Source organism: Protopterus annectens, chromosome 10.part0 (assembly GCF_019279795.1).
Source record: "Protopterus annectens isolate FY-2018-M chromosome 10.part0, PAN1.0, whole genome shotgun sequence".
In the NCBI taxonomy this organism is placed as follows: Eukaryota; Metazoa; Chordata; order Ceratodontiformes; family Protopteridae; genus Protopterus; species Protopterus annectens.
The window spans coordinates 1757341547-1757369046 of record NC_056744.1 but is presented as its reverse complement, the minus strand read 5'-3'; the positions used below and the strand labels follow the sequence as shown (position 1 = coordinate 1757369046).

General features: G+C 37.7%; 1 protein-coding gene across 2 annotated transcripts in view; it reads right to left on the bottom strand.

The window, feature by feature from the left end:
• LOC122813983 (programmed cell death 1 ligand 1-like) overlaps positions 1-27500 on the bottom strand; it is a 211629-nt gene that overhangs the window by 136936 nt on the left and 47193 nt on the right. For both annotated transcript variants that reach the window (XM_044086550.1, XM_044086551.1), the window contains exon 2: positions 26697-27041. In XM_044086550.1, coding sequence (XP_043942485.1) covers positions 26697-27041 — 345 coding nt within the window. The remainder of the gene's footprint in view (positions 1-26696; positions 27042-27500) is intronic.

The window sequence follows — 27500 nt, the reverse complement described above, 5'->3', positions numbered from 1 at the left end:
TAAATAAAGATAGTTATGACTACTTATATATGTCAGGCTGTAAAGCGAACAAGTATAATAATGCAGAATTGCCCATTTTTCTGACTGTAGGGTACTTAGCAAATCTGATCTAACCAAATGGAAACGTATGTCCCTCCTTGCTTCTCATACATTTGTCACATGCCTCTTCAAGACATCACTCAGTTATCTTGCTATTTATGTCTGTACTTCATTTGGTAGGCTGTTCCGTTCAACCACTCACTCTGTGAAATAATACTTCCTTGGGTGTATCATGCATTTATCCAGTAAATTACAGAGATATGAAAACACTTTATCAGCACTTTAAACAAGTCTCTTAAATCTAGAAGAACGTGACCATATACAACTAAAAATAGTATTAGCACAAATTAAATTCCACATGCAAAGCATTGCAACCTGAAATATATTTTACAGAAGCCCTAGACATTGGTATACACTAAGCAAAACAGTAACAGCAAAATGTGAACAATTTTCTTAAACTTTCCAACACTATATTGATTCAGTTAATGTATTATTATGTAAAGATGCACTGCAACTCTTTCTATAGATTGGAAGAGACATACAGCAAAGAAATGTAGATCCCAATTTGGCACTAACATTTATTTAAGATAAACTATAGCAGAGAGAAAAGAGAGAGACCATTTACTACAGATAAATGTTGGCTTGGATCCCTGAAAAATTACTGTGTGATAAAGGGACTACTACGCTGATCTTGGAAAGCTTTTCCCCATGTAGGCAGTTCTAAAAGAGGGCTTACATAGTTGCTCATCTGTGTATCTAAATGAGGGCTCATACAAGCCTTCATGAATGGTCACACACTCACACTAATTTCTGAAATAGTTTGTGCAACTGCTGCACCAAACCCAATGCAAGAATTAATCGGACAGGCATGCCTGAAAAGTCAGCCTGCTGTGTATGTAGCTCTCAGTGTAACTAAGCCAGTCTCCACAATTCTAATAGGCGTGTTACTACATATGATGGCAATTGTACTGTCAACATCTATGCAAGCCACGACAAAGTCAGGCAAAGTACAGCTGTGTTTATTTGACACTCTGCTTCAGTGGATTGTCTAGTGTGGTTCTACCCAATATGTCCAAAGCTGAACTATTTGTCTTGTATATGGATATCTGTCCCCCAGCATGTCTTCCGTTCAGTATCCTCTCCATTCAGCATTATCAGTTCCCTGTTCTCTACACACATATGACTTATATTCACCCAGTTCTCCTATGTACACTGCCATACATGCTCAGAACCATCTCTTACACCTCATGCGTTCTGTTATGGTACAGTGCAACCCCTCTGATCCTCTGCATCGTTTTTCATGCATTATAATGGTGTGCAAAACTTATGTGGTAAATGTAATACATGGTCCTCATCATTTCACATTTTTCATTGTTTTCTTTTAACCTCTTTTGGCTTGTCAGGTTCCTCATGTTTGCACGCCCAGTCTAGTCACCGTTTTCGTTTGTCCCCTCTCCCCTCATCACTGTTTTATATTCTAATCCATTTGGCAAGTGCACTGCTGACAAATGCTCTGTAGTTCCATTACTACTCTGCACACACTGCTTTACTTAAGTATGATTGGTCATTAATGCATTCATTATCCTCAGTCAGTGTTGGACACACTTGGCCATTGTGAGTAGAGGTCATAAAATAGGAATGTGGTTCACTAACTTACATTGTTATGAAACTGCATTATTTATGACAGGCATGTGTGGACTGTGTGAGGACAGCTATCAAAGATTATTTTCCTTACAGAGTTAGGATGTCCACAGCCACCTACATTTTATACTCTTTTAGGGTGAGTCTGTGTGGAGCCTTCAGTTAGGTCATCATTAGAGATCCTCTGCAACACTCCCCTGAAGTTTTGGACTCTAACCCCCTATCTTCATCTGTCAACCCCCACATCACACAACAACTCAGCTCACTTACGCGACACTAGTGTTATTCAGTTCCTGGAGTTTTTGCATTATACAAAAGCTTAGTAATCACTGCAATCCTTAGAATCAAAAAACAAAATTAAAATAAGCTGTGCCAAATTGTGAGTGGTCACCAGTAATAAAACTTTTATTAAAACTAAAACAGTAAAAGCCAAAAATGCTTCTAAGTGATTTGGTTCTGTAGAATGTACTAGAAACTTCTTAAACTTTAGTTGTGAAAGTATAAGTTGTTGAAGCGTGCTATAATAAAACCAGACTTTAGTACAAAATCCACTTTTTGACATAGTATCACCACAGTCAACTCACAGTAAAAAAACTTACTATACGAAAAAAACTTTTAAAAACACACAAGGTGCATAGCACACACAAAGGTGCAATTTACAGGTTAAATTGTTGCATGCACAACCACTGTGTGTGTACCATTTGCACTATGTGCACACAGCACCTTGTATTTGTTTACTAACATGTGGTTTTGTAGTGTAGTTTCAAAAATAGTGCTCCTATGTCTTCAAAAACAATTCCCAAAAAAGCTTCAAAACATATCTTTCATAAGCTCTTGCGTTAATAAAACACTTCAACTACTTGACAACCGAACTGCTTCTGACGAGAATTTACACTGTACTGACTAGGCGTCTTCTTGTCATTTAACCATTTCTTTCTGTGAACTTCTTAAACTTCTTCAGACTGAGATAAACAGTGCCAGACAGTTTAAACATATATTTCAGGCAGGTATGTGATTGGAATAACCAATGACAGCTCAATATAAGTGATCTCTCTTGGGGAAAGAGGCCAATTTAATGGATCCAATTAAACCTGGTTTCCTTACGGTGTTGAAATGAAAGAGGCACATTAATTCATGCCTCAGCAGGAGTCTAAGTCTCCAGCTATACAATCAGTTTCTACTTTTTCCCCGCATAAAAAAGTCAATGCACTGTAAACTGTGCCTAAAAGTAGCATTTTTTCATCCCTTTTCTTAATAATTTTCAAATGTTCAGCTACCATATCTTTCAATTTTCTATTACTTTTGCCAATATAACAACTATGACACGTAATACACTGAGCATGATAAATCTGTTGATTTGTTTCACGTGAGTACCTCTGATAGCCCCTACTGTTGTTAGACTAATAAGATGGTAGTTCTTTCATTTACCTTTGATAGTAGGCCAATGAAGGACATCGTAAGGAAATATTTGGAAGTCCTTAGGGGTAATGAAGTTCTGGCAGAAGTGGTAGATGAATTACCCAGGCTTGTTGATGAAAGGGATACTAATATTAAAAGTATGATTGAAAAAATAAAAATACTGTTAGAACAACAGATATAGTTAATGAAACATGTTTATGCTTTGGATTTCAGCCCTTATGTCATGAATGGTTTTAAAGGATGAACATTAGATCCATGAGGGGTACACATGAAATAAATCATATGATTTATCATGCTCACTACACTGCATGTGATACTTTTTATTTCAACAAAACTAATAAGAAAGTGAAAAAAATTTTCCAAACCTGTCAGAAACCAAATCCTAAACTAAACCCCCCACCCAATCCCCTAGCACTAAAGTCCCGATTGCTTCCTAAATTTAAAATCCCCTTATCCTCCCTAACCCTAAAGTCCCTATTGCACAATAAATCTAAAACCCCTATTCTCCTCCTCAACCCTTAGTTCATCATTGCTCCACATTACACTTCCTTCCTCCACCCTAAACCTAACACCTCCTCTCCGCTCCCCTACTGCACTTACCTAGACTGTGCAACCTTGTTCCCACTGGCAGTGCTTGTTACCACAAGCATGCAGGAGTGACTGTGTTAAGTTGCTCAGCTGAGTAATTGTTGGCCACAAAAATGGCTTACAACAGGCAGTTCTGAGGGAAAGTGCATGGCTAATTAGCATGTGTCTCTCTGCAGATATAGCTTACTAGCATCTATCATGGCTTTGAAGACATCCCTCTGCAGTACTGCAAGTCTTTGTGCAAAGGGACCACCACAGAGCTGTCTCTGAGGGCAGAAAGATCACTGAATGGTGTAAACATTACAATAGAGCTGTTTCTGAATGCAGAAAGGTCACTGAATGGTGTGCATATTGTGATAGAGCTGTCTCTAAGTATGGAACGGTCACTGAATGGTGTACACATTGTGATAGAGCTGTCTCTAAGTATGGAAAGGTCACTGAATGGTGTACACATTGTGACAGAGCTGTCTCCGAGTGCAGAAAGGTCACTGAATGGTGTACACATTGTGATAGAGATGTCTCTAAGTATGGAAAGGTCACTGAATGGTGTACACATTGTGATATAGCTGTCTCCGAGTGCAGAAAGGTCAGTGAATGGAGTACACATTGTAATAGAGCTGTCTCTGAATGCAGAAAGGTCAGGGAATGGTGTACATATTGTGATAGAGCTGTCTCTAAGTATGGAAAGGTCACTGAATGGTGTATACATTGTGATAGAGCTGTCTCTGAATGCAGAAAGGTCACTGAATGGTATACACATTGTCTACACCTCATGGTAACCTTTCTAAATTTGGGCCAAAATGTAATGTCCACCTTTCTACATTTTCCTATTCATGCTATATATAAAAACAAGCTTATATTTTAATACAGATGCTATGATCTAGCTGTCAAACTCAGGTTAAATATGTGCTTGCTGTCAGAAAATGCATATATGCATTTAATATGCATTTACTTCATTTGGTCAGAAATTTAGCTATTGTCACTTTAGAAGTGACACCCCAACCCTGTGTGTAAAAATGGGAAAAGGGGTTGTAGATGGCTAGATGGATGGATGGATGGCTAGATGGATGGATGGATGGATGGATATGTTTTCTGCATTGTTGCCTCTTAGAAATAAGGACAGCTGGCTTCACCTTTACAGCCATAATTCAAGCTTATGGACCCCCTGATTCAATGTCAGCTGAATATTTGAGATTGAACTGGCAGTGCTGAGAAGAGTGGAGTTACCTACATACTGAATGAGTCAGAGATTGTTACCACAGTGGACCGCACATTGAAAAGTGGCGTTATCTATGTACTGAACGAGTCAGAGATTGTTACCACAGCTGATTCTGCATTGAAGAGTGGAGTTACCTATGTACTTAATGAGTCAGAGATTGTTACCACAGCTGACTCCACATTGGAGAGCGGAGTTACTTACGTACTGAATGAGTCAGAAATTGTTACCACAGCTGACTCCACATTGAAGAGCGGAGTTACCTACGTACTGAATGAGTCAGAGATTGTTACCACAGCTGACTCCACATTGAAGATTGGAGTTACCTACGTACTGAATGAGTTGGAGATTGTTACCACAGCTGACTCCAGATTGGAGAGTGGAGTTACCTGCAGACTGAATGAGTCAGAGATTGTTACCACAGCTGACCGCTCATTGAAGAGTGGTGTTACCTATGTACTGAATGAGTCAGAGATTGTTACCACAGCTGACTCCACATTGGAGAGCGGAGTTACCTATGTACTGAATGAGTCGAAGATTGTTACCATAGCTGACTCCACATTGAAGAGTGGAGTTACCTACGTACTGAATGAGTCAGAGATTATTAACACAGCTGACTCCACATTGAAGAGTGGAGTTACCTACATACTGAATGAGTCAGAGATTATTACCACAGCTGACTCCACATTGGAGAGTGGAGTTACCTACGGACTGAATGAGTCGGAGATTGTTACCACAGCTGACTCCACATTGGAGAGTGGAGTTACCTACGTACTGAATGAGTCAGAGATTGTTACCACAGCTGACCCCACATTGGAGAGTGGAGTTACCTGCAGACTGAATGAGTCAGAGATTGTTACCATAGCTGATTCTGCATTGAAGAGTGGAGTTACCTATACCTATGTACTGAATGAATCAGAGATTGTTACCACAGCTGACTCCACATTGAAGAGTGTAGTTAACTACACACTGAATGAGTCGGAGATTGTTACCACAGCTGACTCCACATTGGAGAGCGGAGTTACCTACGTACTGAATGAGTTGGAGATTGTTACCACAGCTGACTCCACATTGGAGAGTGGAGTTACCTATGGACTGAATGAGTCAGAAATTATTAACACAGCTGACTCCACATTGAAGAGTGGAGTTACCTACATACTGAATGAGTCAGAGATTATTACCACAGCTGACTCTACATTGGAGGGTGGAGTTACCTACGGACTGAATGAGTCGGAGATTGTTACTACAGTTGACCCCACATTGGAGAGTGGAGTTACCTACGGACTGAATGAGTTGGAGATTGTTACCACAGCTGACTCCACATTGGAGAGTGGAGTTACCTATGGACTGAATGAGTCAGAAATTATTAACACAGCTGACTCCACATTGAAGAGTGGAGTTACCTACATACTGAATGAGTCGGAGATTATTACCACAGCTGACTCCACATTGGAGGGTGGAGTTACCTATGGACTGAATGAGTCGGAGATTGTTACTACAGCTGACTCCATATTGAAGAGTGGAGTTACCTACATACTGAATGAGTCGGAGATTATTACTACAGCTGACTCCACATTGGAGAGCAGAGTTACCTATGTACTGAATGAGTCGAAGACTGTTACCACAGCTGACTCCACATTGAAGAGTGGAGTTACCTACGTACTGAATGAGTCAGAGATTATTAGCACAGCTGACTCCACATTGAAGAGTGGAGTTACCTACATACTGAATGAGTCGGAGATTATTACCACAGCTGACTCTACATGGGAGGGTGGAGTTACCTACGGACTGAATGAGTTGGAGATTGTTACTACAGCTGACCCCACATTGGAGAGTGGAGTTACCTATGGACTGAATGAGTCGGAGATTGTTACCACAGCTGACTGGAGAGTGGAATTACCTACGGACTGAATGAGTCAGAGATTATTAACACAGCTGACTCCACATTGAAGAGTGGAGTTACCTACATACTGAATGAGTCGGAGATTATTACCACAGCTGACTCCACATTGGAGAGTGGAGTTACCTACGGACTGAATGAGTCGGAGATTGTTACTACAGCTGACTCCATATTGAAGAGTGGAGTTACCTACATACTGAATGAGTCGGAGATTATTACCACAGCTGACTCCACATTGGAGGGTGGAGTTACCTACGGACTGAATGAGTCAGAGATTGTTACCACAGCTGACTCCACATTGGAGAGTGGAGTTACCTAAGGACTGAATGAGTCGGATATTGTTACCACAGCTGACTCCACATCTTACTGACAAATATTGGAAACAAATAATGGACTAGGAGTGAATGTTGTGGAATCCTCTTATCAGTAGGGTGGACGTCTGTGAAGGTGCTGACTCATCTACCCCTGCTTAGTCTACTCATCAGGTAGCTCATAAGCAGTGAGGTAGATGACATCTCACAGCTCTTTTCTTTGATGTAGTTTATGCTGACTGAATTAGATACATCCAAATTATAATACTTTCTGAAATGGCTTTCGCTCAGACCTTTTCTGGTGAAATTAAACTTCAAAGTACATGCTGCATTCACTGGACCATCTAGAAGTTTGTAAATACATTAGCTGGCCTTAATAAGGGCTAAAATACTCCTCAAGGCTTGTTTTATATTGTAGCAATGAAATTATTTCTCTACTCTTATTATGGAATTCTATAATTTAGCAGCTCATACAGAAATCATATAGTTTTATCATGTTGCACATAATATAAAAAATGACTATTCCTGGTACTGATGTCAATATATAATCAAATTTAAGGTCAAGGTAGAAGCATGAAAACATGATTTTTAAGCCCCCTTCCCTGATCTGTATTAAACCGAATGCAAATTTAATTCATTCAGTCTTCTAGTAAGGTAAAGGCTGTATTTATGATTCAAACAAAAGCCCTTGTTTTTTATTTTTTTTCTATCTCATGATGTTAGCTTTAAAGGACATATTCCAATTTTTGGTTCTTAGAAAATGAAATTTCAGTTGCATGCTATGAAATTTGGGAATTATGAATATATATATATATATATATATATATATATATATACACACACACACACACACACACACACATATATATATGTATATATATATATATATATATATATATATATATATATGTATATATATATATATATATATATATATATATATATATATATACACATATATGTTCCATTGGTTTGGCCGACAGGGGGTTTAGTCAACATTTGTTTAATCGCCCACATTCCTTTAATTTTACATACAGTCGATAAGTGTGAAATATTGGCAATCCCTGTGTATGAGAATATTCCCTTTCCCTGAGGACTGTGTGATCTTGGAACTGGTATATATAATTAGTGTGGGGGTATGGGAGGTGCAGGTGGCAAAATATTTTAAAGTTCATGTAATGAGGTACTTTCTTGGTGCATGTGTAGTAGTAGGTAGTCAAAGTTTTGGTTTCCGGCATACAGTGGTTTACGTTCAGGATGTCGATGTACATGTTAGTCAATCAGCTGAAGGCAAATCATATATGTGCTCAACATTAAAAGAAATAATAGGTACTGAGCAGTTAATAACTCAAGCTGATAGCATCATGACAAATGAAAACAAGAAGGACTAATAGCTGAGGCAGATGAATGCTGCAGTCTTAAATGTCATTTTCTTTGAAGGCACTGTGTTTTTTCAACACCTAGACAGTCGAAAGTGGTGACCTTTGGGTCTTTTTTCATAAAACTGGAACAGTTCTGTCCATGTGACAATATGTAGTCTAAAGAAAACCAGGTGTAATATAATTACTCAGCAGATCTTCATAGCATTCAGTACCATTAATAACCTGTCCAATTAATGCATGCAGATAATGTCTATTTGATTCACCTCACCAAAGTGGATAATTGTATATTTTTAAATATTAAACAGGGTGCCATGCTCATTGGCACATGATAACAAGTGGTTCAATTGATATTGGGAAAAAATAGATAGTTGTTTTTCATGTTTAGTAGTGGAAAGGTTATTTTTGAGTCACGTGTGAATTTACTACAGCTGACTTCCTATCCTTCTAGCACTGACAGCATAAAGGCATTAAATAAAAGTGGCCCCAAGACAGAGTTCTGATGGACCCCTCACACCTGCTTGTTGTACTAAAGAATAGTTTCCCTTTCTCACATGAAGTGTACACCTATTTAGCCATGAATGAACCCTTTTTACAATGCATAAATTGAAGTTGCAGAGGAATAACTGACTGATGACATTTTTATATGGAATCCTGCCAAATGCTTTAGACAAGTCTAAATGGATGCCATCTGTATTCAGACCCAAATCATATGTGTCTAGTTCTGTAAAACACAATTGCACTAATGATCAACCTGTAATTAAACCATGTTGCCTTTGATCTATTTCTGTCTTCACAGCTTCAGAAAAGGTTTATACAGTATCGATGCCACACTGATTGGCATACTTATGTATCGATGCCACACTGATTGGCATAGTTATATGGATACAGTCCATCACCTTCATTAACTATAGCAATGACCAGTGCAGATGACCATAACGTAGGCACTTCCAAGTGAAAGGTGTTACCCCTTCCTTGCTGTTTAAAAAGAGTATAATGGGATTGTAAAGGTTTCAGAAGGTAGGTCGATAAATTTCGGGTGCCATCAAAGTCAGTAGTACCTGAAAGCTAGATGTTAGACCAAAGTTTCATGATTTGTAGTTTTCCAACTTTTTTGCAATGGAATTTTATCAGAAGGCAATGCAAAGTGTCTGCTGTGTAGACTGTATGTCAGTAGTTAGTGAGTACCGTTGAATGGAGAAAGCTGTTCCTAAGCCCTTTAGTGACAGCTCTCCTATAAGAAGGGGTGACGTGCCTCAGTATGACTGGGATTCAACAAGAGATTTACATTTTCCAGAACTCCTTAGTGGGAGAGGTACTGAACTGGTAAACATTTTGCATACATTTCTAATATTCTAATATAGAAATTAATTTAACATTGTGCAGTCATTAAGTTTGATGACCACGAATATCCGGTGGGCAGTGTCCAATTATTTATGTATTTATTCATTCATTTACTTACATACTTAGTTGTATACGGTCTCACTGGAATGATTATGTTTATGTATTTATTTGTTTATCCATTTATTTACTTAGAGTTGATGCCTGAGAATGTCCAAGTGTCCACTTTCAATGGAGCATGATTTATATACATAACTATTTATTTGCATTTGATGAGGTGGGATGTCCATCTGGGCAGTATCTGTTTTAAGTTGACTGCCCGGGAGAAAGGCTACAAGAACAAGTAACATATTTAAATACAATCTTCAGCAAGGGCAGTTAATGCTTTCATAATTAGCATATATAATTTTATATACAATGAAAAGTAATGCATAATGTAAAAAAATAATTAGAAACAGACTATAACAAGATTAGACATAACGTCACACAACTTAATGATTTTGTCACACAATACAATGAAAGCTAAAACAACTATGGAAATACAAGTGAAGCAGGCAATGCATATATTTAACAACAGAAAAAATGACCCACTACTGATATCCTCGTAATGCATGGAGCACATTTATTACATTCTGAAATCAGGAAAACCATATACTTATTAAGCACTCTCCTACATGATGACCAACCTTAACAGCAGTTAGGACTGCTTAACAAAACCTTGTTAAGAACATGCAAATGACTGTTAAGATTGGGTTTGTTCTAGGGACTTACAGCACTCAATGTCAGCTGGCAAAGAACCGTGACAGTAGATACTATTGCTTTTAAAGCTGTCAGAGCTTCAAACTGAAAGTGCGGCAGAATAACATATGAACAGGTTTTAGTGTCAGTGGTGAAAAAGGCAGCATACTTTCCTTTGAAGCAGAAGGCTGTGGTTCTACTCCCACAGCAGATAGATTGATTTCTGACACTGCTGTGCAGCATAAGGGGAGAGCTGCACTCCTGAGTGTGTCATCCTTCAGCTGAGATGTTAAACTGAGTTCTGATCTGCTTGAATTGGTGGTAGCTCAGGTGGATGTAAAAGATTGCATGGGACCTATCAGAATGAGTAGGGGTCCTTTTATTAATACAATATATCCAAAGCATTATTTACAAATTTACAACATGTACATATTTACACATTCCTGTATACCATCATCATTATTATTATTATTTCCCATAACTGACCCCCCCCTCCTTCTTCTATAACCATAGTCTAAGTTTTCATAATTATCAGCCAAAATCCATTACCCATCAAATAAAGTTTCATTCAATCTTTCATTCCAAGTAACCCATGTTACATAAAATAAATTTGTATCTACTCTTCTCACATATTCATTCTTCTTGTTTTTATAATATCCATACATAATCACATTTATATCTAAATTATTTACATCATTACTATTCTCAAAACAAAATAAACAAATTATTTCAACTTTCTTTTTATATATTGCATATTCCCCTTTACTAGTAACTTATTTATTACCATTTTCCACAGGACATCCTGACAATCTACTGTCTCAGTACTCTACTTTTTCCCTACTTTCATGGCTTTTATTACTTCTTCTGAAAAATTTTCCATGGATTTACATAATAATATTGTTTGATTACATTATCATACCACAGCCTTCTATTGTTTCTTTATCATCGATTTTCATCTGCCATGTCAATATTTTTCTTGATAATTTTTAATTTCTTCATTTTTGTAATCTTTATTTCTTTTTCTTATTTTAATCAAGTATAAAAAAAATGTCTACTTATATTTAAATATTTTCACTATTATACGATCATAGGAGGTTACTAGGCTAATGACCCTAGGACTATTACAAGCCTAGCCAAGTTTTACCCTTATATCCACGATCATCACTTTTCACCTCTGTCCAAGAGGGACATAGGTGGAACCCCTGGGGTGAAATTACATTTACCCATCCAATTGTCCAGATTGCGTTTGAAGACGGCCAATGAGGTGCTCCACTTCACATGAAGCGGGAGTCTGTTCCAAAGGTGTGGTACCCTCTGTGAGACAAATCTGTCCCTCCAGCAGGTTCCAGCAGGTTCTATTAATGTCACATACCAGGTTAAGCCCATTAGAGCAAGTAACCCATGTATCATTTGACTTACGGATATGCAGCATTTTCAATAAAGCAGGGTCAAAGATTGCCTTATATGCAAGGCAGAGATCACCTCTGAGCAGTCTGTATGAAACAGAATAAAGTGTTAGTGATTTCAGATGGTCCTCATAGGATAGATGCTGAAGACCTTGAATTTTCCTTGTGAAGAACCTTTGTGGTCTCTTCAATTACTGCAGGTGCTTGGAACTGTACATACTAAAAGGGGCATTGTAGTCAATTATTAGTTTGATGAGGAAAGAGTACAGAGAGGTTATAATTTATTTTTTTTTGGAGGCAACGCTCTTAGTTATGAGATGAGCAATATAGAATGCCCTTCTTACTACTATGGAGACATGATGATCAAAGGAAAGGCTGCTGTCAACCTGTGTGGCCAGGTCTCTCACCACTGAATGTGTACTTAGGATGTTGTTATTGATGTGGTAGTTAGCAGTAACATCACTTTTACTGAAAGGGATGATAATAATTTCTTTTGTATTGAGTTTAAAGGCATGACTTTCCACCAGTCATTTGTTTGTTTAAGACCCTCTTGTAGGATGTTGACATCTTTTGGAGATTGTATGACTGCTCACAGTTTGCAGTCATCAGCAAACCTTGTCAGCCACAGACCTTTAGTTTTAGCTTGCACTTCAGAGAAATTATAGAGGTCCCAGGACTGATCCCTGTGGAACACCACTGGTTATAGGTCTGCTGTTGTAGATGGATCCCCTATTTTGACTATATGGGTTCTATCAGTGAGCCAGTTAGTGACCCATCTAATGATGTACAGGTTGATACCTAGCTGGGTGAGTTTGTCAATTATGCCTGAGTGGGAAATAGTGTCAAAAACCTTGCTAAGTCTAGCTACGCTGTGTGCACAGATTTCCCCTCATCAAGGGCCTTGGTGACTGTCTTGAGGAAGTCCACCGGGTTTAACAGGCACAATCTCCTTTTTATAAATCCAAATTGAGTAGGGTCAAGTATTTGGAGGTTACCAATGTCTTTGTTAATAAGGTCCATGATGATTCTCTCCATGGCCTTGCAGATAAGGTTCCTCATTCTCTTTCTTTACCAATTTTAAAACTCTATAGAAGCGTAAAGAAGCAGAATTAACAACTGCATTTAGTAAGTCATCCCTCTTCATTTTCACTCCTATACAATACAACTATTTTACTTGCTTTAATCTTGAACCCCATAAGAAAAAAAGCACTAATTTCATCATTTATCTTCATATATTCCTGACATCACATAGACATTTGACATGTATGCTATTTTTCCCATTAAAACAGAATTTACCAGATGAGCTTTCTATACCTGTTCCACATAAGGCATATTACTTTCATTCTTTTATCAAACCCTCCCATTGTCTCATAACTTCATCATTTTTCCAAAATTGTATTCCTAACAAAGATAATGCATTCACTGGAAAATATGCCCCTACAATTTTCACATTATCCAAATTTACATTGATCTTTATTCAAAGTAATTCCCCTTTCCTTTAAATATTCATTCAAAAAACCCCAAAACAACACTTCCCTTATCATTGATTTATTCTTAGCAACCATTACTATATCATCTGCATATGTCAAAACTACTGGAATCACCACTTCCTTTTGCATTACATGTTTAACATCTTTCATTTTATAAACTACTTTATTCAATAGCACATTCGTTACTGATGCAAACAATATCCCACTCATGGGACATCCTTATCTTATACCACAATGAATGCATATTTCTTTACATAGCCACTCATTCACTAACACTCTCACTCTATTATTTTGTCATGCTGATATGTACACACTCGTAATTCTATTATTATATATTCCACACTTTTCTATAACATTGCACAAATCATAATATCCCAATGAATCAAATGCCTTGCTAATTATCACCTACCATAAGTATTACATCTTCCCTTTTACATATAATACAATCCACAATTTCTCAAACCCCCAATAATAATTCCTGACATACCTTCCCTTTTATACCAGATATACTTTCTTCCATAATGCCTTTCATCCTTCCTTCCATTCTGTTCTGTATTATTATCATAAACGTTTGATAATCGGTATTATTCATTTTAATAGGTCTCCAAATTTTATTTCATTCTTTTAACCATTCATTCATAATATTTGCAAAACAGTCTCTTAGCCAGCCCCTTAATTTCTTGTTCATTTTGTACTGTGTATTAACTGGACCTGATATTAAATCAATATTTATTTTCCTAAGTATTTTATCCAATTTACTAATAGTCATTTCTTTTACAAATTCTTCCTTGACTTGTTCTTGGATTTTTTTTTTACTTTCACTTCTGTCTTATTTTCTTTTTTTACCCTTACACATATTTTCTACATGCTGTACTACAGTGCTCATAATTTCCTTGTGTTCTTTCTACCTCTCCTTTTACATTTTTCATTTCCATCATTATGCAAGTGTCCTGCTTTACTGTTTTATGCAAATATACAGACACTTCCTCTCTTTTCCCTTGTAAATAATATCTCTACTTAAACAGCATTGTCCTTATTTTTTCTTGATTTTGTTTATATAATATCCTATCCATTTATATAATATACTATAATTTATATCCTATAATTTCTCATTTATTGTTTTTATTTCCTTTCCTATTTTAATATATTCCCTTTCTTTTATTACCTCCATCCATGTTGCTAAATGATCTGAAAAAAAACTGTTTCTATCCCCATCTGCTACACCTAAACTTTTTGATAGTATAAAATAATCAATTTCAAATCAAATTGCTTCTTTTCTATAAGTCTGTTTACTCTTATTCCACATAACTAGCTTATCATATTTTATCACTTTTTGTATATTTTTAACATCTTTTTACATTTTTCTCTTAAATCACAATTAAAAGTCCACTACAGTTAATAATGTTCATGTTAATCACCACATAATCTAATATTTGATGAAAGAGATTCTCTCTTTACTTGTTATTTGTATATGTATATAATGCTACAATCCAGTAAACATAGTCTCTCCATCCAGAACCGTTAAGCTTTCCATTCTTAACATAAGTTACATCAAATATTTTAGTGTTTTTCCGCAATGCAGCCACTCTAGATCAGCATTCACTTCCTAAATTGCATATTATTTTCTCAGCCCACAATTGTTGTTTGCAGTCTTTCTTCCCCTGGTGGGAATCTTAGATCCCCTTTAAGAATACCATCCACATGATATTTACTACCCCATTCCAGTATCCTTATCCATCTTTGAATATTAATAACACCATTCACATTTACTGAAAGCACTCTAAAAGGATTACATCTTCTTCTTTTTAGCTTTAAGACAAGTATGTTCTTTTCTTACTTTCCCCCCAAATTAACTATTTCATGATCCTCATAATTGCATATTTTCATTAACTGAAACATATCTAAAACAGCTCCTTATCTTTCTGTTTAATCTTTGGTGACATATTTTTAAATAGTTTTTTACTCACCCTTACACTACCACCCATTGAATTTCCTTTCCTAGCATCCTTTACCCTCCCCCTTCACAAACATCTGACATTTCATTTTTAATTTCTTCTTCATTTTCGACTTTGTTAGTACAGTCACATTCATCCTCCTCTAAGATATCTTCTATTTCTTCATCCTCTTTTTCATTAACACCATTTCCCCCTTTTTCCCAGTTACAGTACTTTCAAACATTACAATACCTTCTTTATCATCCTGTTCAGCATTATATTGCTTATTCTTTTTGCAATCAAACCAAAAATGCCCTTCACTTTTACATATTCTATATTCCATTTTACTCTTATTCATCATATGACCTTTCCCCTGCATTGATTACATCTTATCTTTGTACACTCATTTATCAGATGATTGAAATTCCCACAAAAATAAGATTTTGGCTGTCCTTATACCTTCTTCTTCTTTCGGCTGCTCCTGTTAGGGGTCGCCACAGCGGATCAACTGTTTCCATTTCTTCCTGTCCTCTGCATCTTGTTCTGTCACACCAACCACCTGCATGTCCTCCCTCACCACATCCATAAACCTTATCTTAGGCCTTCCTCTTTTCCTGTTACCTGGCAGCTTCATCCTTAGCATCTTTTTCCCAATATACTCTGCATCCCTCCTCAGCACATGTCCAAACCAACGTAATCTTGCCTCTCTGGCTTTGTCTCCAAACCTTCCAACCTGGGCTGACCCTCTAATATACTTATTCCTAATCCTGTCCACCCTCATCACACCCAGTGCAAATCTTAACATCTTCAACTCTGCCACGTCAAGCTCTGACTCCTGACTTTTTGTCAATGCCACTGTCTCCAACCCATATAACATAGCTGGTCTCACTACCCTCTTGCAGACCTTTCCTTTCACTCTTACTGGTACTCGTCTGTCATAAATCACTCCTGACACTCTTCTTCACCCACTCCATCCTGCCTGTACTCTCTTCTTCACCTCTCTTCCACACCCACCATTACTCTGAACTGTTGATCCAAAGTATTTAAACTCATCCACCTTTGCCACCTCTACTCCCTGCATCCTCACCATTCTTCTATCCTACCTCTCATTCACACACATATATTCTGTCTTAGTCCTGCTGACCTTCATTCCTCTTCTCTCTAGAGCATGTCTCCACCTCTCCAGGGTCTCCTCCAGCTGTTCCCTACTCTCACTACAGATCACAATGTCTTCAGCAAACATCATAGTCCACGGGGACTCCTGTCTGATCTCATCTGTCAACCTGTCCATCACCATTGCAAATAAGAAAGGACTCAGAGCTGATCCTTGATGTAATCCCACCTCAACCTTAATAGCATCCGTCACTCCCACAGCAGACCTCACTGCTGTCACACTACCCTCGTACATATCCTGCACCACTCTTACATACTTCTCTGACACTGCCGACTTCCTCATACAATACCACAAGTCTTCTCTAGGCACCCAGTCATATGCTTTCTTTAAGTCCACAAAGACACAATGCAACTCCTTCTAACCTTCTCTGTACTTCTCCATCACACTCTCAGAGCAAACACCGCATCTGTAGTGCTCTTTCCTGGCATGAAACCACACTGCTGATCACTAATCATCACCTCCCTTCTTAACCTAGCTTCCGCTACTCTTTCCCATAACTTCATGCTGTGACTGATCAATTGAATCCCTCTGTAGTTACTACAGCTCTGCACATGACCCTTATTCTTACAAATTGGTACCAAAACACTTTTTATCCATTCCTCAGGCATCCTCTCACTTTCCAAGATTTCATTAAACAATCTAGTTAAAAACTCCACTGCCATTTTATCTAAACACCACCATGCTTCCACACGTATGTCATCTGGACCAAAAGCCTTTCCGTTCTTCATCCTCTTCATAGCTATCCTTACTTCTTCCTTGCTAATCCACTGCACTTCATGATTCACTATCCGCACATCATCCAACCTTCTCTCCCTCTCATTCTCTTCATTCATCAGCCCCTCAAAGTACTCTTTCCGTCTGCTCAACATACTCTCCTCACTTGTGAGTATGTTTCCCTCATTATCCTTTATCACCCTTACCTGCTGCACATCTTTCCTAGCTCGGTCCCTCTGTCTAGCCAATCAGTACAGGTCATTTTCTCCCTTCTTAGTGTCCATCCTTTCATACAATTCTTCATATGCCATATCCTTAGCCTTCACCACCTCTCTCTTTGCCATGCACCTCATCTCCTTATACTCTTGTCTACTTTCTTCATCTCTCTGACAATTCCACTTCTTCACCAAACTCTTTCTCTGTATACTCTCCTGTACTTCTTTATTCCACCACCAGGTCTCCTTGTCCTCCTTCCTCTGTCCAGATGTCACACCAAGCACCTTTCTAGCCATCTCTCTTACTAGCTCTGCTTTAGTTACCCAGCTATTCGGTAACTCTTCACTGCCACCCAGTGCCTGTCTTAACTCTTCCCTGAACTCCACCTCACAATTACCCTTTTTCAATTTCCACCATTTGATCCTTGGTGCTGCCCTCACACTCATCCTCCTCTTCTTGATCACCAATGTCATCCTACAAACCACCATCCTATGCTGACCAACTACACTTTCCCCTGCCACCACTTTACAGTCTCCAATCTCCTTCAGACTGGCCCTTCTACATAAGATATAATCCACCTGTGTGCATCTTCCTCCACTCTTGTATGTCACCCTATGCTCCTCCCTCTTGTTAAAATACATATTCATCGCAGCCATGTCCATCCTTTTCACAAACTCCACTACCATCTGACCTTCTGCATTCCTTTGCTTAACACCATACCTACCCATCACTTCCTCATCCCCTCTGTTCCCTTCACCAACATGCCCATTGAAATCTGCTCCAATCATCAGTCTCTCACCTTTGGGTACAGTCATCACCACTTCATCCAACTCACTCCAAATTTTTTTTTCATCCATCGCACACCCAACTTGTGGAGCATATGCACTAACAACATTCATCATTACACTATCAATTTCCAGCTTCATAAACATCACTCTATCTGACACTCTTTTCACCTCCAAAACACTCTTAACATACTGTTCCTTCAGGATAACCCCTACGCCATTTCTCCTCCCATCCACACCATGATAGAACAATTTGAACCCACCTCCTATACACTTGGCCTTGCTCCCCTTCCATCTGGTCTCTTGCACACACAATATAACAACCTTCCTTCGGTCCATCATATCAGCTAGCTCTCTCCCTATACCAGTCATACTGCCAACATTCAAAGTTCTGACCCTCACTATCACAGTCCTAGCCTTTACCTGCCATTGGGCATGCCTTCCCCCTCTTCTCCTCCTTCGGCCAACAGTAGCCCAATTTCCACCAACACTCTGTTGGCCAACAGTACTGGTGGTGGTCGTTGTTAACCCGGGCCTCGACCGATCCGGTATGTATATCTGTACTGTTGTCCACATGTATGATTTGGCAAAATTTTACGCTGGATACCCTTCCTGACACAACCCACCCATTTATCCGGGATTGGGACTGGCACAAAGAAATGTACTGGCTTGTGCATCCCCAGTGGCTGGGTTGCTGTCCATATACCTAATTGTTCCTCTATTATCATTTACATATGTAACACTTGGTAAATGCTTTGTTACATCTTTTTCATATTTTAAAATAACATCTATTTCCCATCCCCCATTCCAAATACTCCTTTCATATTTAACTTTCAGAATATCAAAAACTGAATAAAACATAAATGAAAGATGATTTTTAACATCTTTAGCTTAATTTCATCACTATGAAACTGAATAAACACTTTTTTAATTGAGCACCTTGCCTGGAAAATATAAGCTCATTTGAAGGATAGCAGTCTTGCTTTATTCACAATTAAACAAAAATCTTTCAATTAAGTCTTCAGTCTCAAATGTTAAGTCATAAAATGCCTCTGTCCCCAAATGAATCATGGATCTAATTTCTTTGTCTTCAAAACCCAAAGGTAACACGAAGTTGTCCCACACAGAATACCTAGTATTTCCTCTTTCTCATCTAAATAACAAATCTTATTTTCTTTTTAATAAAGTTTATTGTACCTTTTGTTTTCCATCTGCATCAACATATGGTTTTCCAGACTGCATCTGACCTGTAACTTCAGATCCATCCACCTCACAACTCATTTCCTTTCCTCCTAACTCACCGCCCATTCCAAAAACCTTTTCCATCATATCTGACCATGAAATCTCAGTCTCTTCTCAAGGATCACTTTTGTTCAATAAGCCAACCAGTTTTTCATCAGGCAAACCTCCATAAGCAATTTCAGTTGCAACAATTTCTTCAAAATCGTGAGGTTTAAAGTCAGCTAAATGCTGACTATTTGTCCCATCTATACACTTTTCAACAATTTTGTGTCAGACTAACAGAACCAACTACTGTCACCAACAAAACAATCTCTTCTCCCTCCATTACTGCTCAGTTTCTCCCAGCTGCCTCAGCAGTAGGAACAGAAGCAGGAAGTGCAGCAGCAAAAGTGTTCCCCCTCACAACAAAATATTTTAAAAGCTGTTTTGCCTTCTCCTATAGGACACTTTGTTTCTGCTTGTGTACCCCTTTGTTGTCCTTGATTATGCATAACACCCCTGATTTTGCCTCATATTTGTCCCTGTCCCTTATAAAATGTTTGACTTTCTGGTAAATCTCTAAGGATTACAGTCAGTGATGCCAGACATTAGAGTTTCACACTTCTTCTTGTTCAAAAAATTTGATGTAAAAGCTGTTGTACTAACTATGTTTTAAGTGAATTAGAACAATATTTAACAACTGTCCTTGATTTTGACCCTTTGTTTCCCCATTAGTTTTGGATTTATTCAGACTTCTTAAGCGAAGACGTTCAGAAGTATGGGGGTGTCTGTTTGAGAGCACTTGCTACCAGCTTTTAAAGCTGATAAAATGCTTCACACCCCTACAATTTCTTTTTCTTCTTTTTTTTTCTGTAACTGGTACTACATGCAGCAGATAAAGCTTCATGCACTATGAAGAATTATGATTGAGTTTTGAATTATAACCCTTAATTATGTGTTCTCAACATGGATGCCAAGATTCCCTTTTTCGGGTTCACTCTTGAGGTGAATTTTTTGGCATCTATATCTCAAACATATAGCAATCTGGTTTATGATCTGAGATTAATCGTGATGCTCTATATTATTGTCTGATAATGAGTATAGGCTTCATAAAATGAGTATCTAATTAGAATTTATGTTTGCTAGCAGAGCTATTTTGTGCAGCTACACAATGGTTAGTCCAGTTAATGTGAAGCTAAGATTATGTGAGTTTTTGAATGCATACTCAGGAGGCATTTGATGCTCTACAGGTGAAAGTCTGAGTATTTTACTGTCTCTATAACGTAGGGTAAGTAATCACATTGTGTTCCCATGTATCATGTGTTCACAGCCACCGTGATCCATGCGATACCATTTTGTAAAAAGAAGACTATTTATTGGAGCAAATAAATAACAACTTCCTCATATGGTCATATAGTCATATTGAAGGATGGGGACCTGTTTCTGTTGAGCAATTAATATTAGAAATATTTTTTTCACAGATCTAGGTCATTACACTATAAACCTTAAAGAATTGCTGCTAATTCAGTATTTCAGAGTAATTCCAAATCATACCACTGGGCTTGTGGTTACCAAGAGTGTCTGCTAGAATCTTATGTTTCCCGCATCTACTTCTGTTCCCTGTCCACCACCCCTGTAGACAGAAATAGTCATTGCAATGCTAAAAACTGTAAAGGTGTTGTCTCACACACACACACACACACACACACACACACACACACACACACACATATATATATATATATATATATATATATATATATATATATATATATATATATATATATATATCATGATATTTGCGAAGGACAGATTGAAGAGAAACTCACAGATGAATGAAGAATTCTAGCTAAATTTTGAAGAGCTGTAAGAACAGATGGAACATGCTTGATATAAGTTAATCTGTAAATAATATGACTGATAATAAGTGACTTTAAAGTAAATTTGTAAGGTTTTATATTTTACATCTTTTAGGGATATGCAGCAACATCTAATTCTTGGAGAAAGATAAGTAAGTTGATGTGCATTATACATTAAAGCCCCAACCAACACTACCCCCCTTGTCTATCACTCTAATGATACCATTCGTTATTTATTTGTCTATCGTTTACTATAATGAGGAAGGAGGTTTGTATACATCCTGTATGCTGATTACTCCCCCCAAAACAAATCTAAATTTCTACCTCCACTCTGACCTACTGTGGCTTTTCTCCTCCTTATTTGCTTGTCTTGTTGTTTTGTTCTCTTCTGTGTTACACAATGCTACATCCTCCTATTTTCTATCCTCGTCACCCAGAGGTTGTTTAGCCTGATTTGTTTGTATTCCAGTCATGGTTCTCTGTGCACTAATGGTGATGTTTGCCATCTGAGATTTTGACTCTGATTAAGGGCCTTATCAACATTAGAGGCATCTGAGCACCAAATTGAAGCCCTTGCTGTGAGGAGTGCACCTGTGTGCATTTTGCACTTATGGATACCTGTTGCCTTTGGTGAAGTGTATTATGAAAGGCTTTTTGCTGATCTCAGGGTCTGTATACCAACTTCTCTGTAAGATGGAAAGAAACAGCAGGGAACACACTACAGCATTTTGTACCAAGCTCCCACTGAAAATTTGGCTTTACTTATTTAGTGACCTCTCAAGATATCATTCAAGCATGGAGGATAAGGGTAGCAGAAGAGAAGAGAAGATAAAAGAGACTGGTGCATTATGGGAGTGAAGGACCAAAGTGGGCTTGCAGTTAGACTTTCTTGAGGTGTGCAGTTCTCCTGGTCATGTTACATCCTGCACCAATCCCATCTGTGTTCTTTCCTTCATTTTTCACTCAATGCTGTCATATCTGCACTTTTTAACACATCTTACTTCTCTGTGTACCAAATTTATTTTACTGTCCTAATATCAAAACCCTGTTCTTCCTTCAATATCATGATTTCATGTAGAGTTTGATAACACTATTGGCACTGTTTTGATTTTTTTGTCCTTTACTCTTGGAAACGCTATGGGCAGCCGCTGTAGTGCAGCGGTTAGCATTATTGCCTCACAGCAAGAGGTTCTCCGGTTCGATCCTCGGCTGGGGTGCCTTCTGTGTGGAGTCTGCATGTCCTTCCTGTGGCCGCACAGGTTTCCTCTGGGTGCTCCGGTTTCCTCCCACATCCCAAAAGACATGCTGTAGGTGGATTGGAAACTCTAAATTGGCCCTAGGTGTGAGTGTGTGCATGTGTGTGCCTTCTGTGGAAGGTTGGGTGCCGGGCTGGCAACTCGACACTGTAAAACTCCACTGGCAATCATGAGCAGACAGGTGATCGGCTGTGGCAACCTCTAACCGGGAAAAGCCGAACGAAGAGTAAGACTCTTGGAAACTTTATCTCTATATATCGTTTGCTTCTGTTGTCTTTAAACAACTAATCCTCTCCTGGATTTATTCTACTTTAAGAATTCATATCGATAACTAATTTGATCTTCATATCTCTCCACAGGTTTAAAGGCTTCCCAATAAAGTTTTCAGACGTATTAAACCAAATTATATATATATATATATATATATATATATATATATATATATATATATGTATATATATATAGAGAGAGAGAGAGAGATGTAGATATAGGTTTATTTTCAAAATCTTGAAATGCATTCCATCAAGTAATGACTTACTTAAAGAATAAGACTGAAAATGAAAACATCGTATATCCACAAGTACGAAATCCGTAATGTCAAGTCCATATTCGACTTGCAATTAAGTCTTCAGGCTTTAATGTCTTTAATTTTCTGGGTTAGCAATCTTTGGGGTCTTTCCAGTTGAGCAATATGCTTGGATGTGTACACAACAAATGTGGCGTTATATTCAGTTATATATCTGATAAGGGAAGAATGCAATGGTATGATGATTTATTTGGATCTTGGTGATATGTCCTTGGAAATTAACTGCGCCAGACAGAAGGATTTCCTGACTATGGTGGAAAAATGATGATCGAATGAGAGAGAGTTATCTACGTAAGTACCTATGTCTCATGATTGCATTTGTCTGAAGAGGAATAGCATTTTTAACATAATAATGAGGTGGCAACAGCCTTTCTGCCAAATGCTACTATGCTGCACTTTGTCATTTAGTTTGAGACCATTTTTGATACACTGTGTATGTGCATAGTTCAGTCCTTGCTAGAACTGATTTATATCAGTGAATGAGTAGATGAGAGTGCCCAGATTGTAGTCATCAGCAATCTTGGCCCATCAGACCTCTGAAATATTGGCTTGGAAGTCTGCAAAAAAATGCCAAACAAGACAGGGCCCAGAACTGATCCCCATGACACCCCAGAACTGATCCTTGTGATACCCCACTAGTTACAATGTTTTGTTCAGAGAGGCCCCAGAGCTGATCCCTGTGACACCCCACTAGTTACAAATGTATATTCAGAGAGGGCCCAGAACTGGTCCCCATGACATCCCACTAGATACAAATTTATATTCAGAGAGAGAATCAGCAATTTGTGCAACTTGTAATCTGTTGGATATCCAGTTTGCAATGTAGTGGAAAATGTATGGAGTTTACATTAAACTTGTCTAATGTTTCAACAATGCCAGCATGGGGGATAGTATCAAAAGCCTTGATCAGGTTGTGATTAGTAGTGTGTACTGAATGACCACTGTCCACAGTCCCTGTAATCTTTTTCAAATTTTCTACTTGATTCTGCTAGTTTCAGTCTATTGAACCTGTTCTTGATGGTAGATATTGGAAGAATACTCTCTCACCCATATTTATAGACTTTTCCCTGTTGTTAAAGAACTTTCTGTGATAGCACAATCATAATCGGAACTTGGCTGAAGACAGCAGCAAATGAAAAATGGTCTCCTTGGTCAGCTTTTTGTAATTCACGCTAACAGATCTTGAAAGCCTTATTAAACATACATTTATATAATAGAAAACAAACTATATTAACATATTCCTAATTGCAAACATTATACATCACAATTTTTTGTAAAACTGTCATCAATCTAACATTACATAAATTGCTCAATTCTTGCCCTCCCTTAAATTTCAGTCTTCCTCCTACAAAACATTATTCTGCACATATAGTTCCCACAATTTACATTTTTTTCTATGTAATTTGCTCCTAATATTTTCTAAAGATCAGACTTCCAGTTCTTTTATCTCTCTTACAATATTCAATACTTCAGACAGTGTTGGTTTCTAGTAATTGCTTTTTTGGTGGTCACCAGAATTAAACTTAGCAAAGCCTTTTAGGCAGTTCAGACCATATTTCCCAGCTCACAAAATAATGTCCTTAGTTACATCCATTTGCTCACCCAATATTTCTGACAGGAGTACTCTGTAGGGAATGTTTGAGGTCTGCCAACTCATACTCCCAAACGTATGTTTTCAGTTACCCCTTTCTTCCCCATCACACCTCCAACATTTGTCATCTACCTGAGGAAACATTCTTTGGAGTCTGATTGGGGTATAAAAATACCCATGCAAACACTTCCAAGCATAAATCCTAAATCCTCTGGACTTTGTTGCATATTTGGGAGCCATACTGATGTCCTCTTATTTTTTCCTTGTGAACTGCTTACCCAGTCTCTCTTTCATATCTTTTCTAACCTATTCTAATTTATTTGTATAGTTATTGTGCAATATTTTATATGCCATACTAATTATCCATTTTTTAACAGCAGCTTCTGTTCTTGATTCAACTAAAAATTCTACTAGAACAGGTCTTCCATGTAGGATTCCTCTCTCCCTTTCTCGTCCCCTATACCCCAACATCAATCCCTAATAGGGAAGGCAGTCACTAATCTGCAGTCTAAATGTCTTCTTGGCCTCTTCCCATTCTATTACCTTTCACTCTCTAGTTGTTTTCTCCTAATACCTTGGCTTCTTTGCCAGTTTTCTCCAATAAATTGCAGCCCCTCTTGCCGATTCTCCCCCTAATTGCAGTCATCCCTACTGGAAAAATCTCATTTCCTCTATTTGTGTGTTGGCATAGTTATTAGAAAACTTTCTGCTAATTTATGAATACAATATTCTGTGTTGCTGTTGTTGTTCTCCTTAAGGATCTGCATCCAAAATCCCACTCTCTCCTTATGTCTTGAATACCCCTATTTCATCATCTTCCCTTTCCACTTGGAATTATAGCTTCCTGCTTGTGTTATGTGTATGAGCCTTAACTGTGAAGCTGTAAAATACCCCTTTAAATCAGCTTATCCTAAACCATCAGGCTCTTTTGGAAGGATCAACTTATCCCACCTGATCTTTGCCCTCTTCCCCTCCTAGATAAATTCCTTCAACACTTTATTAATTATTGTCCACAACTTCTCCTCTGGTTGATAAAAATATGCCTGAACTATATGTGAAACTAAAGAGACTAAAACATCTTCACTGCTTGTATCTTTCTATTGATATTTACTCTCACGATTCTTAACTGTTTATATGTCAAACCATATTTTGTTGAACTGTCGATATGATGTTTTCTCAATTGTTTATAATAAAAATTCATAATACAGTTCTCATTACCAGATGTTTTGCTTTCGTGTGGCTATACAAAGTATGTTACAGCTTTTACATAAGTGAGAGGAGCAGAAATATTCCTTGCTACCGGACATTGTTTGTGAGGCACTGCTGCTTGGGTTGTAATTTTTAATGTTGTAAAACACTTCTTGCTCTTGCTGCATTTTATTTATTTATTTGTGGCAAGTGATAGTACACCGAAATAAAAACTTTGTAATATAGCAACAGTGTTACAGCTTTTAAATATGCAAAAAACTCAGCATTCCTACCTTTTTTGGTCTGTAACTGGTAGTACATGGAGATTCATTGTACTACAAAGAAATATCATTGAGTTTCTGTAATCATAAAAGTAGTCATATCACCTTGAAATGGATGTCAAGATTCGCCTCTCTAGTTTTGCTTTCCGCCATTAAGGTGAATTTATGAACAGCCATTTTTTGAATATAACATGGTTATGATAAAACATCTGACCATAATCCTTTATATAATATTTAATGCATAGGACGGGTGCTATGTATTAAGGTAATTTCTAGCTCTGCTCACACAGTGTTATGGCTAAAACTTGTTTTTTTATTAAAGTATCTAGCATATGCAGTATATGAAATAAATATCTACAAGAGGTAAAAAAAAAAAAAAGACTATTCTCAGGGTATTTCTCCCTTCCCACCCTTAATACTCACCCAAAACATTTAATGTTAACTTTCTATTCTGTATTTCATAGAGCGTGTACTGCACAGAGCATGTATATTTGCCTGCATCTCCTGATGTAACATACTTGAGGAGAAGTGAAGCGTTCCCACTTTGTAATTCATCCACAAACAGCTCTGCTCTTGGAATCTTGGTTACAGTTTCATCAGCATCTTCATCATATTTTGCCACCTCTTTGTTCTGGAATCTCCACGTCAGCACCAGTTTACTGAGGTCCACTGCCTCAGCGGTATCATTAAAGAAACATTCCAGTAGCACACTGGAACCAGAGTACCCTGTAACTGGGGATCTTGGTGCAAAAACCTGCAGAGCAGTACCTGCATCAGAAACATGAGACAGAAAACCACCAGTTAACAGTCTCAGAAATCACTTCCATCATTTTATTAATTACTATGCCATCCTTTTTTTAAAAACTTTTTATTGATTTCCAAAAAAAAAAAAAAAAAAAAAAAATGCACAACTGTATAACACATGATTTTAATATGCCCCTAAGGACAGTGTGGTAAATTTATCAGTGTAACATATAATTATAAATGATTCTGAACATTTACTACTAAATGGTGCTCAAACACAGCAATAGTAAGATTATACATCATTTATTTTTAATCTGATATCTCCTAGGAGTTTACTATATGCGGTAATCTGAGAAAAAAAGGAAACTAATTATCTTTCACAGGTCCTTATATTTTCCCAAGAACTTTGCAAGACATTTTAAAATGTTGCAATCTGTGATAATCAGTTAGAAAAAGCTAACCAGTCTTTACATGTCAGTTTAT